Raw genomic sequence first — 14976 nt, forward strand, 5'->3', positions numbered from 1 at the left:
TTCAGTAGTTGTATAATCGACTCGATCATATTATGAATTTTGTGCAACAACAATTTTCAGGAACTTATTTCGATGGTCCACTAACTCAAGTATTATATTTAGTAAATATTTATAGTTTTTAATATAAAAAAGCTTACAATGAAGTGTTAAAAATTGTATGCTATTATTTAGTAGGTTCTTGAGCACGCTAGTGACTAAGGTGAAAAAATTCCTTCATCAATTGACAGCTTTCAAAATCTATGCAGTCATCAATTTCATACATTTTAATTTTAATTTTGTTAATTTATTAAAAAAAATTTGAATATTATTATACTAATTATTAAACTTTGTGTTAATTAGATGCATATTTGAACATGAATTAAGTTTATATTAATTTCAGTTTATATTAATTTCAGTTTTTGAATTTAAACTTGTTTGTGAAAATAATAAATATTAACATAAAATTTTTATTTTAAAATATACATTTCTTAATTTTGAGGCGTTTGCATTCAAGAATATCACTAAAAGAATAATTTAGTGGCATTTGTACCATAAAATGCCACTAAAAGTAGCATTGCTCTTACTAGAAAAAGCACTAAATTAGTGACATTTTTCTGATACAAACACCACCAAAGTAATAGATTTTTTTTGATAAAAATGTCACTAAATTAACGGTGTTTCAAAGATATAAACGTCGCTAAAATAATAGCATTTTCTAGATATAAATGCTGCTAATATAGTAGTATTTTATAAAAAATACTACTATTTTCTGCAACGTGTGTATAGCTGACACTCTGACTGGCTTTTTTCGCAAATGTCACAAATCTTTTAGTGACGTTTATAAACGTCACAAAACGTTAAAAAAAAAACGCCACTAAAAACCTAAATTCTTGTAGTGAATGGTGACTCCCACGATTTTAATTTAATTTCTTAAAATTTGTTTAGCAATCTTCCAAATCGTTATAATAAATAGAAGGTAAAACAGATATACCAAAATGTTAATGTCAAGTTTAATGAGAATGGATCCGCCAGGGACAAACCTTGTTCGGCGTGTTTCGGTAGGGTAACGAGGGATTCGACAGGGAATATCACAGGTTTATTTTATGGTTCTATTGGAGAACAAGAATCCAATTTTGTTGAAATATTGGCCATCAAAACAACTTTGGAAGTCTTTTCCTCCTCTCCAGGATGCAAACAAGAGGCTTTAATTATAAAATCAGACTCGAAGGTGGCTATCAATTCCGTGCTAAATCTTGGCCTTGGAATCAATGGAATGTATTTGCTAAGATCGTTAGGCTTAGAGAAATTATTGGACAGGTGAATTTTGTTCGTATTTACAGGGAAGCTAACTCTTTTGCTGACTCCGTGACAAAAATGGGTGCTGTATCTTATGTTCCATTTCATTCCTGGCTATGATTGCTATTCGGTGGTATGGAATTGGAAGACAAGACTGGTAGATGTATGTTTGAAAGCTTTCCTTTCCAGGTAGGCAGAAGCTTACTGTTTTATCTTTTTTCTTCAATTAAATAATATTATTGGCTCAGAAAAAAAAAAATAGACCGACCATATTTACTTTATTTTAATTATTTTCTTTCGGTGTAAAATTTAGGAACTTAATAAAAATTTTCTTGTTGAAATAACTGAATGTTTTAATAGACCATCAATATTAAAATGACCACGAGTTAGGTGACCCACCAAATTCATAAGATCGAGCTTGTCCTGGTCATGAACAAGAATATTCAAGCTCAAATCCTGTTTTGACTTGTGAGAATAATTTAATATTAAATAATTATTTTTATTTCATTTAATTCTAAGTCATATTTAATAAAAATATAAAAATAGTTTTAACATTTTAATATTAAATTTAAGTTAAATGACTTTAAATGAGGTTTGATTTTAAAATTTTCAATCTAACCAGACTTGGCCCATTCTCTGAATGCCTCTAGTCAACATAGGTATCTAATTAACTTGACAAAATCATAGTCGGTGGTTGTTACTTAATCCTTTATTTTAAGGTTTTTTTTTTTTTTTAAAGAAAAGAGATTTAAATTTGGCTTTTTGAGTTGGACAATACATGCGATGCATTTGGTTGTAACCTTTTTCTTTATTTTATCCTGTACCATTATAAAATGAAAATTAAGTTAATGCGTATATTGGTTAGACTTGCTTTCTCTCTTTTAAACAATTTATCTTTAAAATAAGAAAAGAAATTGACGTATAATTTAATATTTCTCATTTTATAAATGTAAACTAAACATTTGTATTGATGTGTAATGGATTGCTATAAAGTTCCCAAAAAACAAAAATAATTAGTGGGCAATATCGAGGCTATTTCCATTTCAACTAGAAGGCATTTGGTTGTGGTCGCTTCCCTTCTAGAATACTCAAATCAAGCCGTTAACATCAATTTGTAGGAGCTGAAAATCTCCTTCAAACTGGGTTGTTCGAGTCTTCAATCAAAGGCAAGAATATTGGCATGAAATTAGGATGGTCAATAGTCCTCGAAGAATAGCTTGCCAAAGATTAACTATCCGTACATATTCAATGGGAAAGGGATCCAATCACGTATTTGATTGTTCAAATTAATTAGTAATGGTTAATAAACTTGTTTTTCAAAGATGAAAATTGGCACTTGGAATCATTCTTATTAAGATAAATGTGAAGTAATTGAAATAATGTACTTATCAAATTTGGAATTTAGTTTAAATAATTTATATAATCATGTTTAAAAGATGGTATTTAATAAATTTAAAATTCAAAACTTAACTTTTTTTTAATTTTATTTTCAGCTGCAGCAAAAAAATAATAATGTACCTACCTACACATGTTGTCATTGCAAAAACAAAGAGGTGCAAAACTAATCCACTTTAGTATGTGAAAAGTCTTAAATAAAGGAATATAGGATATGTTTTTCCGCGGTTTTTGATCGAGTTCCATGCATGGCTTGTCTATAATGTCAAACTTTTCCAAATTAATACCTACCAGCATGAAAACAGATCCACGTTAGGTTCATCTTTGTTTCGTTTATTATTATTATTATTATTATTATTATTATTATTATTATTATCTTTGAAAGGCAAGAAAAATTTTTATTAAAAAGATGATTAAAGTACAATAAAAAAAAAGGCACCAGATGAAGGAGACCCAAAAGACTAAAGGCACTACAACCAAACAACAAGATCACGGTTCGAGAAATCCGTGACTTTGGCTAGCATGTTTCAATTATGTTCGAAATGAGTTTCGTACGCCATGGAACAACGAAATGGGAGGACGCTAGAGAACTGTATTCGTACACGCACTTTCAATTATAATAAAGTGAGAGCAGGCCAAAGCAGAAGAAGAAAAGGCGAGTCCCTACTGGTTGCCATGAATTCAACATAATTAGAATCTCCACACCAATTGACTTAGAAAAAACTCCTTTCATAACTTTGCAATGATCGCGCATAACATCACCTACAACGGTAGCACCTAGCTTGCCCAAAGACGATCATCATCATTAAGTTTCATAAAACCGATTGGGGGCAGGCAAACCCATGACACCAATGAACGGGTAGTGGTAACAGAAGTTTTAGACGAGATACGGATTGCAGAGGCGAATTCATGTTATTGGGTAGAATGTTCATGGACACTTCCAAAGATTGAAAAACAAAAAAAAAAAAAAAAAAAATTGAATGAAAAATTTTTGCTGCACACCCTATTTTTCCTGATACTTGTCAGTCAGTAATTGGTAAATTTTCATATATTATTTTATATATATATATATATATATTATAAAGGTACATCTCAAAAATTTTCTGGATTAGTTAATTATGTCAAAGAAGTCATTAATCCAAGGCAGCCAAAGAAGCCCATTTACCTTGACATCAATAAGCAAAGCGCACCTTGATAGTATCGGCAACCTACATAAGATGAGTGTGCTTTCCATTGAAAGTCGTATCATTACGATGGAGCCAAAGAGACCGAGTGACAGCAAAGAAAAGAGTTCTCCAAATTCCATCGCTACATTTAGAAGGTGATGAAGATTGCCAAGAAAGAAAATAAGAAACTTTTTCCGTAGGGACAACCCAATTAACCCTCCAAAATTAGCAGCAACATATCCAAACTTTCAAAGAGTCGAAGCAGTTGAGAAAAAAAAAATGGTTCGAATTTTCTATCCAAATAACAAAAAAAGGGCAGAATTAATAACCGAAATACCCCTTTTTATAAGCTCTACTTTAGCAGCAACTTTTCCATTAATTAGGTTTATGTCATGATTTAATAACTTTACATCCCTTGTTTCGTTTCGCTTAAAATTTAAAAGAAAAATAAGTATTTTTCTTTTATGATCTAGAAAAAAGATACAATTTTATTTGCATCAGTTTATGTCTTGATTTCTAGGAAAAATTAGAATTATTACCTTATCTACTTACGGTCTGAAAACTTCCAAATTTAATTAATATTTTTTTCGCATAATCATGTATTAAACATATGATAACTTCATCTTTTCAAGGAAAAAAAATAATTTCATATTTAATTTTCACTTTTAATACAGATAAATTTTCGTAAACATATTTGTAAAGTCTTTATATATATAGTATATAAATCATGGATGGAATAACAATAGGATAGCTTTTGCATTCAAAAAATTATAATGATTTACATAAGGTGATTAGATTACTGTATTTAGTAACAATTTAATAATCCTACATGGTAGTGATTTTGAATCACCGAAAGTGATTAGTTTACTGGCTTGTGGTAAATCTAATTTCCATTCAAAGTATAAGAAACTTTTATCATTAGGGTGAAATATATAAAGGTAACAATAATTAATATTACTCATATAATATGTCAATTAAAAATTTATTTCTTAAAATTAATTATTATCATTTTATATTATAATTAGTTTGTGACCCGTGCAATACACGAATTAATTTTATTTATTTAAATATTTATAGATACATAAATTAATAGTATTTAATTTATATTTTTAAAGTATATATAAAATATATATAACAGTTAGGTTATAAAATGATCGTCATTTTGATTTATTGAGGTTGAATTATTACCAATTTTGAATTAGAAAATTAAAAGAATTTAATAATAATAATAATAATAATAATAATAATAATTACTATATTCTTTTTTTTTTTTAGATTTTCACCCGTTAATTTTCATTTAATATAAAAATAACATAAACATGTTAAATAAAAATTAAAAAAAAATTCATTTGTCTAAAAAAAATAAAAAATAGTATGATTCATGACTTGTTAATTTAATAGCACTTTAATAGGAATATCCACAAGTTTAGAATCGACCTAGCAAAAAAAAAAAAATCTAAATATGATATTCAATCTGAATAAAGAAAACAATAAAAAGTTGCCATCAATTACAATTAACCTAGATGAAGGATATACTAAATTAGAAATTTAACAATTTTAAATTGATATACCTATCTTTACCGCAAATTAAAAATAGAAAATACCTCAAAAATGCTAAAACTTCTTTTTTGTGAAAAAGATAATTGTTTACAATTTTAAATTAGAAATGAGAGATTGTTAATAAATCATAAGTGATAGATTTGTTTAAATTTAATTCAACAAATGTGTGTGATTTTAAATTGAGAAAATATATATTTTAAATTATGAAGAAAAAGACACAAAATAATTACTAATATTACCATTGCAACAACAACATCAAATAAGAAAAAAAAAGTTTTGATTATGTACATCCTCTATTATTAATTCAACTTGTTCTTTATTATTTTAGAGACTCTTTTGTTATTCTTAGAGTGGTTGCTCTCAGGGTGATTATGTTGCAAACATTTCTTCATTTCTTTTTGCATGTTTATTTTTTTTTCAATTTCTTTGAAGATTGTAAAGAAAAGAGAAACTAAGTTTCAGCTGTGGATAATTCACATACACTTTTTCAAGAAAAATGATGTTATAAGATCAAATAAAAAAACATAAAAAAATAAGACTTTCATACAATGCATCACCAATGACTGTGAATTTATATATATATATATATATATATATATAGAGAGAGAGAGAGAGAGAGAGAGAGAGTCCATAGAAAGATTGCATATTTTTCTCAAGCTAAAAATATAAAAAAAAATGTAATTAAATTATAAAAAATGCAATGACTACTTTTTATTAAATTTTAATATATCTTAAGAAATGGTATAAAAAAAAAAAAAAAAGAAGAATGAAGAATTGAATAAATGGAAGAGAAAATTAAATCATAAAAAAATATTGAAATAACTTAAGTAAAAAATATTGAAATATCTTAAGAAAGAATTGAATAAAAAATAATATGCATTTTGTGGAATTATTAAAAGTGGAATTGACATACCTTTATTAAATTGTGATATTGATCAAAATACTACAAAATATTGAAACAATAAAGTTGAAAGACAAAAGGAAATCATAAAAAGGTATTGACATACTTTAACTAAACTAAAATCTTGATGAAAACCCTTGAAAAAGAAATGAAAATTGTTAGAAAATGTGTGCTGTAAAAGGAAAACAAATGAATAAAAATAATGTGCATGTTGTGGAATTCATACTGTACACCAGTTGTGCTTGCATATGGTCTTACGACCATGTAATATGACCAAACTGACTGATCGATGGTTAGTAGAACGTCGACTGTCTAGCCAGGGCCGATAACCACGAAGTCGATGACATAAGACTTGGTTTAGCTAGCGTCAACGGCGATAACTGTCATCTTATGATTGGCTATCTTGTAGAAAAGTTAATTGTTGAGTGCAGCGTTGATAACACGTAAGAGATAGATCTTCCCTTGCTCCACCTTAAGTTTGTACATAATGGGAAACCACATCATTAAATTAAACATCAATTAACATGTAAAAATTATGGAGTACGTGCATGGATATGGAGTACGTGCATGGAGATATGTATTCATAATCACTTACTGTTTTGATAGCATGGGGTAGAGATCACCAGGCTGTCCATCTATTGTGTAAGCATTAGAAACGTTAGGAGCAACAATTAATTTAATACTAAAGTTTTAAATTAAGAGTTAATAAGAAATTCTAATGATAATGCCATGATCTTTATGATAAATTATGTAATTTTAAATTAAAATTTACTTATAAATTTAAATTTAGATAAGATACCTTTCATTTAAAATCATACAAGAGATGACGGTAAAAAAGTTGGCAATTATCGAAACAAAAAAATTCAAACGGATAATTAGTAGTTACCAAGATAAGTCAAATAATTAAAAGGCTGTATAAAAAAAATCAAAGAAGTCAATAAACCACGATATGTTAAAACTATTGAATTTTAAGTCATATTTGAATTTTGGATTTAATATACAAATAAGACTAAATTTTGAAAGTTTTGAATGGTTAAATAATTTTTTAAATATATTCTTTTAATAAATATCTTTAAATCTTACGTATCATTATAAAGATAAATTTTAATAATTTTCTTACATGTCAAAAAAATTTGTCCACATAAGTATCCACTTCAATAAATCTTATCTGGTAACTATGTATGTTATAATATATATATATATATATATATATATATGATTTTATATTTTCAAATTAATATTTATTATAATAAGTTTAAAAATATTTTGTGTGATTTTTTAAATTTTTTAAAATTTATTTGTAATATAATCCTTTCATTTTAATATATTAATTTTAGTTTCTAATTCAAATATCTTTTCACATAATTTATACTATAAAAAACTAGTTTACTATCAATAAATATATTTTTAATTTAATAATTTAATTATATTTATTATGAAGTAAATAAAATATTACTAATATTTTATATACAAATTATTATATTTAAATAATATTGAAATCATTAACTTGTGTAATTATTCTAATGCGCATGGTTATTTTGATACTTTCAAATAAAATAATATTTGATTTTACATAATATTAAATTCAATGATCTTTAATTACTAATAATTAATGATTTTAACGAAATAAAGTGATTCCAGATTACAATTGATAAGATCATTTTAGTAATAAGATTATTTCGGTGATTAAATTATTATAATAATTTTTAAAAGTCATACCAAATGCAACCTAAAAGAATTTATTATTCTAATAGTTAATTTTGGTTTCACCTTTTCTTTTCATATAATTTTTTTGGTTATATATGTAAAATTTGAATTAAAATGTAACCTTCATAAATCTATCTTAATATTGAAACTCGACATTTCAAATTGAGAATCAAAATTTAATTGTTAAGATGTCGATTTCAAACATTATAAAGTTAAAATGACAATTTTATAATGGAGTAATTACATTAAATTTAGTTGAATAATATAATTATTTTTAAGAAATGATATTCAATAAACTTAAAATTCAAATCTTAACATTTACGATTTTTTTTTTATTCTTATATTACAAACTAAGATTGATTTAAATCGCCATTAAAGAATATTAATCCTAAACCACATCACTAACTAGATCAAGTCATTGTCAATTTTCCCGTTTTAGCCTTGATCAATCCCAAATATTACCCTTTTTGCTTTCGAATTCATTCTTATCCTTGTTTCTAAGGTTATCCAACCACGCCCACTGGAGTCCCATTCTTACAACCCACAGCGTCTTAGTTTTCATGGAAATGATGTGACATTAATATGAAATCGACCCACTACTTTAGCTGAATGGCCAAATTTAACATCCAAAATATAAAAAGGAAAAAGTCTATAGTGATTAAACGTTGGTTTGGCCAAATCAATTGCCTTTTTCTTTGTCTCCACCAATCAAAACAGGAAAACGTCCTAAACGGAATTGAGTTTGCCCACTTTTTCACAAAAAGTCATCATGAAACTAATATCTTTTGGAATCTTTATAGAATTCTCCAAATTCACACTATGGCTTCCCACAGCAATTAAACATTTTCAATTATCTTCATATATAAATTTCATGCCTTAAAAATAAAACTCTATACCGACTTCAGGGTGAAAACAAGAAGAGCATTTCTGTAGTATACTAACTACAAGGAAATGGGGAACAGCATAGGAGGAAGAAAGAAGGCAAAGGTGATGAAAATTGATGGGGAAACATTCAAGTTAAAGACTCCAATTCGAGCTTGGGATGTAGTTAAGGATTATCCAGGGCATGTTTTGTTGGATTCAGAGGCTGTAAAGCACTTTGGAATTCGGGCTAAGCCATTAGAGCCACAACAGGATTTGAAGCCTAAGAAAATTTACTTCCTGGTAGAGTTGCCAAAGTTTCCTGAAGAAAAGGCACCAAGGAGGGTACGTTCGGGAGGGATTCATATGAGTGCTAAGGACAGGTTGGAGTGCTTGATGTTGTCGAGGAGATCAGCTTCTGACGTTTCCATGATTAGACCATCATCGAGTCTTGGGTCTGATGGACTCGGACCGGGTTCCAGGGGGATGACCGTGAAAATGAGGTTGCCCAGGTCTCAAATGGCCAAGTTAGTGGAGGAGAGCAGAGATGGTGTAGAGGTGGCTGAGAAGATCCTTGATCTTTATATGGAAAACACCGGCGGCGATATCGATAACCAAATGCACCGGCTAGCACCATCGAAACCAGGCCGTGGTGGTATTGGAGAAAATTTTAAGGCCACACGTGAGGTATGTTAATTTTCTTTAAAATTGATAAATATTTTATGTTTTCTTTAAAATTGATAAAAAAATTTTATGTTCCATAATTTAATTCAATCAATTTCAAACTAAAAGATCCTGGAAAATTAGGTAAACTTTATTGCACGAAAATATATGTAGTGCATATGTAAGGCTAACCCCAGAATTTTGGATGGATTTTGGGCCTACATGTTGCTAATTTGGAATACTTAAGGCATATTTTAGTGGGCTTAATTGCTGGAAAATCGTTCTTTAAAATAAGATAAATGGTTTGATGCAATGCATGCGATCAAGGAACTTTGTCGTTTTGGTACCTAGCCAGAAGATTGGTCAACTTTAGATATCTGCAAAATACGAATAGTTTCAAATGTGTGATATTTTATTACTCACCAATTCTAGAAATGTCACTTTACCAAAATCTATAATATTAGCCTTTAGGGACCATGGAACAATTGAAAACTTTATGAAACTAATCTGACCGTTTTTCTTTTGTTTGATGTGTAAGCATTAACCAAATAAATAAATAAATAAATAAACTTTTTGTTTTCCGGCACCATGAAAGTATATATCTATCACTAACTTATGAGGTCACAATTTGTTCCTCAAAATTGTCATGATTTATTTGTAGTTTTCCCCCACTTTATATATGTGAATAGAGATGTCATGACCAAGTTCAGATTGGATCTAAATATGGTATCAACACTTTATTTGTTTGTTTAAATTTAAATTAATTTGATAATTTAGATTTCAAATTTTATCTATACTCGTTCAAATTATCAAATAGTATAATCTAAGGAGATAACTATTTTAAAAAAAATGATATTTTTATTTAATCTTTTGTACTTTTTAAATAAATTTTAAACTATGAATAACTTAAAATTTCTTTTTGAAATTTGCGCAACATGTTTATATATTTATGCTTTCATAATATAAATTATATAATATGCATACATATAATTACATGATATGTATAAATATAAAAAATATATATTATATAATTTGATCCAAATTAATTTTATCTCGAGCCTTAAATGTTGGAGTCAAGGTTAGACTCATTTTTAAATTGAGTCTTATTTTTTATTCAAACTCATTTAATAAATCTAACAATTTTTATATGCAAAATGTTTTAAATTAATTGTTTCTTAATGTTTGACTTTTTAGATAAAATAGTAAATTAACTTTTTATCATTATTTTTCATAATATATAATATAGAATTTAAATTTCAGATAGAAAATTTGAAAATTATAAGTGTAGAAGTTAGAATTTAGAACTATTCAAACTTATTTTTTAAAACTTTAATTTCACACTATATAGTCGAAGTTAATTTAATTTGACCATAAAAATCAAACAAACAAATAATGTGAAACGATTTTTTTTTTTTTTAATTTTACTGTAAGAATTGCCATTGGTGATGAAGAAAGAGAACAATATTGATTTACCCGTGATTCACGGTGATATTTTGTTTTTGTATATTGATCTATCCGTGATTCACGGTGATATTTTGTTTTTGTATTATTATAATGTCATGAATTCTAGAATTGAACTTGGTTTCGATGATCCAAATCCTAACTTAGAATCAACCATTAGCAACCAAAATAGAAAGAACCCAAAATTGACTTTTGAATTCATTAATTTAATATATATATATATATATATATATAAAGTTTTGGTCAAGCTAAACCTTTTTACTGTTGTTCTTTTGTTCCTTTTGCCTTTTCTTTGTTTCAAGAGAGAAAAATGCCGAAAGATATAAAAGCCTAGAATTTTGAACTTTTCAAAAAATTTCTTTTATTTTTGATCTATTCTTCATTAATTTTCTAATTTGTTAATTTTATTCCCAATTTGTCATATTCAATTTGCTTTTTTTTTTTTTGTGCAAATAGTCAATTTGTTTTTTTTTGCTACAGCATATTAAAATTTTACTCTCAATACAATATGTCATGTTCAAACGTTATATTCAATCAACTAAAAATTAATGTTAATAATTTTGCATTTCAAATTTGCAGAAGCGAGTGAGTTTTAGTTCGCAAGAAGATGGAGAAATTCGTTTAGCCAATCAATAATAGCAGCCAAAATTGGAGTAAGCAAATCAGAATCAAGCCCCATAACTAGCTATTACACTTTTCTTTTGCTGCCCCATGTAAACATGCCATATATTTATTTGAAAAAATTTTCTTTTTGGTAGCTGTTCGCGACCTTCCTATAGAGAAAATCTATAATTACTTAGATTATTATAAATATGAAAGTTTTTATTGATATTTTTGCTATTTGTTATTTACTTTTTTTTTTAATTAAAAAAAAAACTGAAAATGAAAAAAATATATGGGCTGGGCTATGGATGGCTTCTAGCTGGATTGAATTTTGCAATCCTTGGAGTTTAACTCTAGTCCAACTCAATTTAGCGATAGAAAAATCATCATATCCAATGTAAATGCGGGCCCTTATAATAACGTTTCAATATTCTCGGTTTTTTAAATGAAAATGGAACAGAGGGGCGACGACTGACATTTCAAATTGGATCAAAAATGTTTAAGCCAACCCATTGCTTATTACACTCAAGACACATGAAGTCACAAATGCTGCAAATTAAATTATTTTGGTCTTATTAAAGTTTTTTTTTTTTTTTTTACTTAGTTTGTCGCTCAAACTCACTAAATCATTAGTCTAAGTAGGCTTCTATAATGGATAGAAAAGAAGGGATTTTGATGATTTTGTATTGAGAGTAACCTCCTTTCAATTGCCTCTTCCATTCATGTTCAATTCTTTCCTTTCCATTTGGAGTCATTACCAGCATTTGTAAGTTTGGGAAATATAGAATTTGTTGGGAGAATTTAAGAAATCTGTCAAAAAGTTCAAAAGTCCTAAAAACTCTTATTTATAGGGCCTTAGCTTTTAGAATAAGAGATATATTTTGAGTATTGAATAGAAATGGTAGTAAAAATTGAAGTTATATGTATTTTGAGTATTGAATAAAAATGGTAGTAAAAGTTAAAGTTATAAGAGTGTTAATACTTTATTTATTGAGAATTTACTTATGGTGATAGTTAATAGTAAACATAAGAATTATTACTTGTTTTGGAAAAAAAGAAATATTAATACTTTAAAGAAAGATTAAGATGTAAAATCTAAAGTATTTTTATATATAATTCACTTAATTAAATTCTCTGAAGCTTTCCAACAATGAAATTAACCAAGAATTTTGTTATATCCCAAGATTATTTTTACTTTCTTTTGATGAAATAATATTCGATAATGTATTTTTTGTAAAATAATTTTTAGTTAAAAGAACTTTTGATAAAAGTATTGTTCTGTAAAAATGATGTACCCAAAAAGGTATTATTAAGTGAAATAATCTTCAGTGAAATAATTTTATTATTTGTTCTGACTTTTAACTTTTACAACAATGTGATTTTTGTAAAGCAAGTTTAGGGAAATAGAAAAGGATAAGGATTAGTAGTCGAAATCAAGTAACTACAATTTCATGGAAGCTTTTCAACAAAGAAAATAATGATAGCTGCTCCGGCCATGAACCCGATAAGCGTAGGCTCTGAGAGAAAATCAATGAAAAGTTCTAGCCTGTACTCACTTGAACACCATAAAAAAAAGGTTTTTTAGAGAAAAAGCAAAGACATTTAAATTAAGACAGAGTACACTCATGCAATGAAGTGGAGCAAAATTGAATTTCATCCGATCTACAAAAGTGGACCATAGCTTCCCCCTCTTATTTTTGTTGCTCAGTATTTATAGAGCATATCAGGCCCATTAATTGGGCCATTTGATTTAGGGTTGTTGTGTCTTTTACCGAAGAATCAAGCTCCAAGATATTATCTGCCAAAAAACAATCGAAGTTATTGGTCCATACGGGTGTCCATGAGGTGAACTCAGTTCCGGATTTGCCCTATTTAACTCTGCCCTTTTTTTTAAGCCGAGCTCAATTTCGGTCCAGTCCATCCATTTAATTATTTTATATTGTTTTAAAATATTATTATATATGTAGTAGGATTAAAAACTTCGGGATTTTATCAACAATTTAGTCTATTGATAAAATATTAAATTTTTTATTTTAATTATTAAAATTTAAATATAAAAAAATTGTTGTTTGCTTTTTTTTTTTGGCATGATTTTTTAAAGTATTTCTTTCTTTAAAAAATTGTTTTTTTTTTCTCATCTGTCTCTTTTAATATTTTGTTCTCATTTACAAGGAACATTAGATGCTGACCCAATTTAGATATAGATATTGTGAATTACCTCTCTCACTGAATACCATCAATTCAGATTTGGAATTTTTTTGCCGAAGAAAAAACTTGAATACGGTACCTGGTAAACAAAGAAATAATTAATGACCGCATCCATTTGAATAAAGTAATAAATTATTAAGTAATTATTCTAATAATGACATTTTTTATTAAAAAAACTGTAAGTATTAGCATTTGAATCACATGATTTGTTGAATGTTATCTTATATAAATCAATTAAATTAAATTTTAAATTAATTTTGATAATTACTTTTTAACTTGTTGGCTTTTGCAACTTGCAAATCTATTGATATTTTTATTTGCTTTTTTATTTTTTCTTAATTAAGCAATTAGGGAGGCAGATCCAAAGCGCAAATAGAATTGCAAAACATATATAAAATTATAGCACGAATCAGAACCCTATAAAGAATAGATCAAATTTTTTTGGCCAGTTGAAGATTAGATACTATAGTACGATATTTTACATCTAAAACATAGAGCAAATAAAAGAATTGAAATAGAAAAAAAAATTTGGAAATCGAATACTGTGATTGGAACTGATTAATTTTGACTGGAGTGTTAGATACTCAAGCATAAATAAAGACTTCCGATTAATCAACAGATATCTAATAAGTTTTTAAAACAATCTTAAATGTTGTTTAAATTTAATATTAAGATACACACCAGTCGATGCAGCTCACTCTATTACTTATTTTATTAGTATTATTTATATTTGTGATGAGGTCACAATAAGTAATAATTAAAAACCCAACATTTAAGTAATTATAGTTAAATCAAATTTGGAGGAAATAATTATATAGTTATAGATCATTTGTGTTTATGCCACGTACACTTATTAATCAGTTTAGCATATATAATGTGAGATAAGTCTTCTTTAAACCATAACAAATATCAAAATAAGTAACCGTAACGGGTTTGAATTGCGAAATTCGATAAATAAATAAATAAAAGAGTGGATAACTACTTAGAAGAACCGCAAGCATGATCATATATATTATATGTGCAATCCCTTAAAAATTAATAAAAGGGAGAAAAAAATTATCGTGGAAAGGACAAGAAGGATAAGCATAGCCTTATAAATTAAGTTATAGATCACCTCACCCCAAAAACCTTCGATCTTGGCAATGGCATACAATTAAATAGATTAATTAAAAATTT

The 14976-nt window shown here is 27.2% G+C and overlaps 1 protein-coding gene across 1 annotated transcript; it reads left to right on the forward strand.

The window, feature by feature from the left end:
• The first annotated feature begins 8869 nt into the window (after positions 1–8869).
• Positions 8870–11818, forward strand: LOC111313599 (uncharacterized protein At1g66480). The gene is made up of 2 exons (XM_022914273.2): positions 8870–9552; positions 11569–11818. Exons 1-2 carry the CDS (start codon positions 8956–8958, stop codon positions 11623–11625), a joined length of 654 nt encoding a protein of 217 aa, XP_022770008.2. The 5' UTR covers positions 8870–8955; the 3' UTR covers positions 11626–11818.
• Positions 11819–14976: the final 3158 nt, after the last annotated feature.

This window comes from Durio zibethinus, chromosome 23 (genome assembly GCF_047325235.1).
Source record: "Durio zibethinus cultivar Kanyao isolate XHJ-2024 chromosome 23, ASM4732523v1, whole genome shotgun sequence".
NCBI classification, from domain to species: Eukaryota; Viridiplantae; Streptophyta; class Magnoliopsida; order Malvales; family Malvaceae; genus Durio; species Durio zibethinus.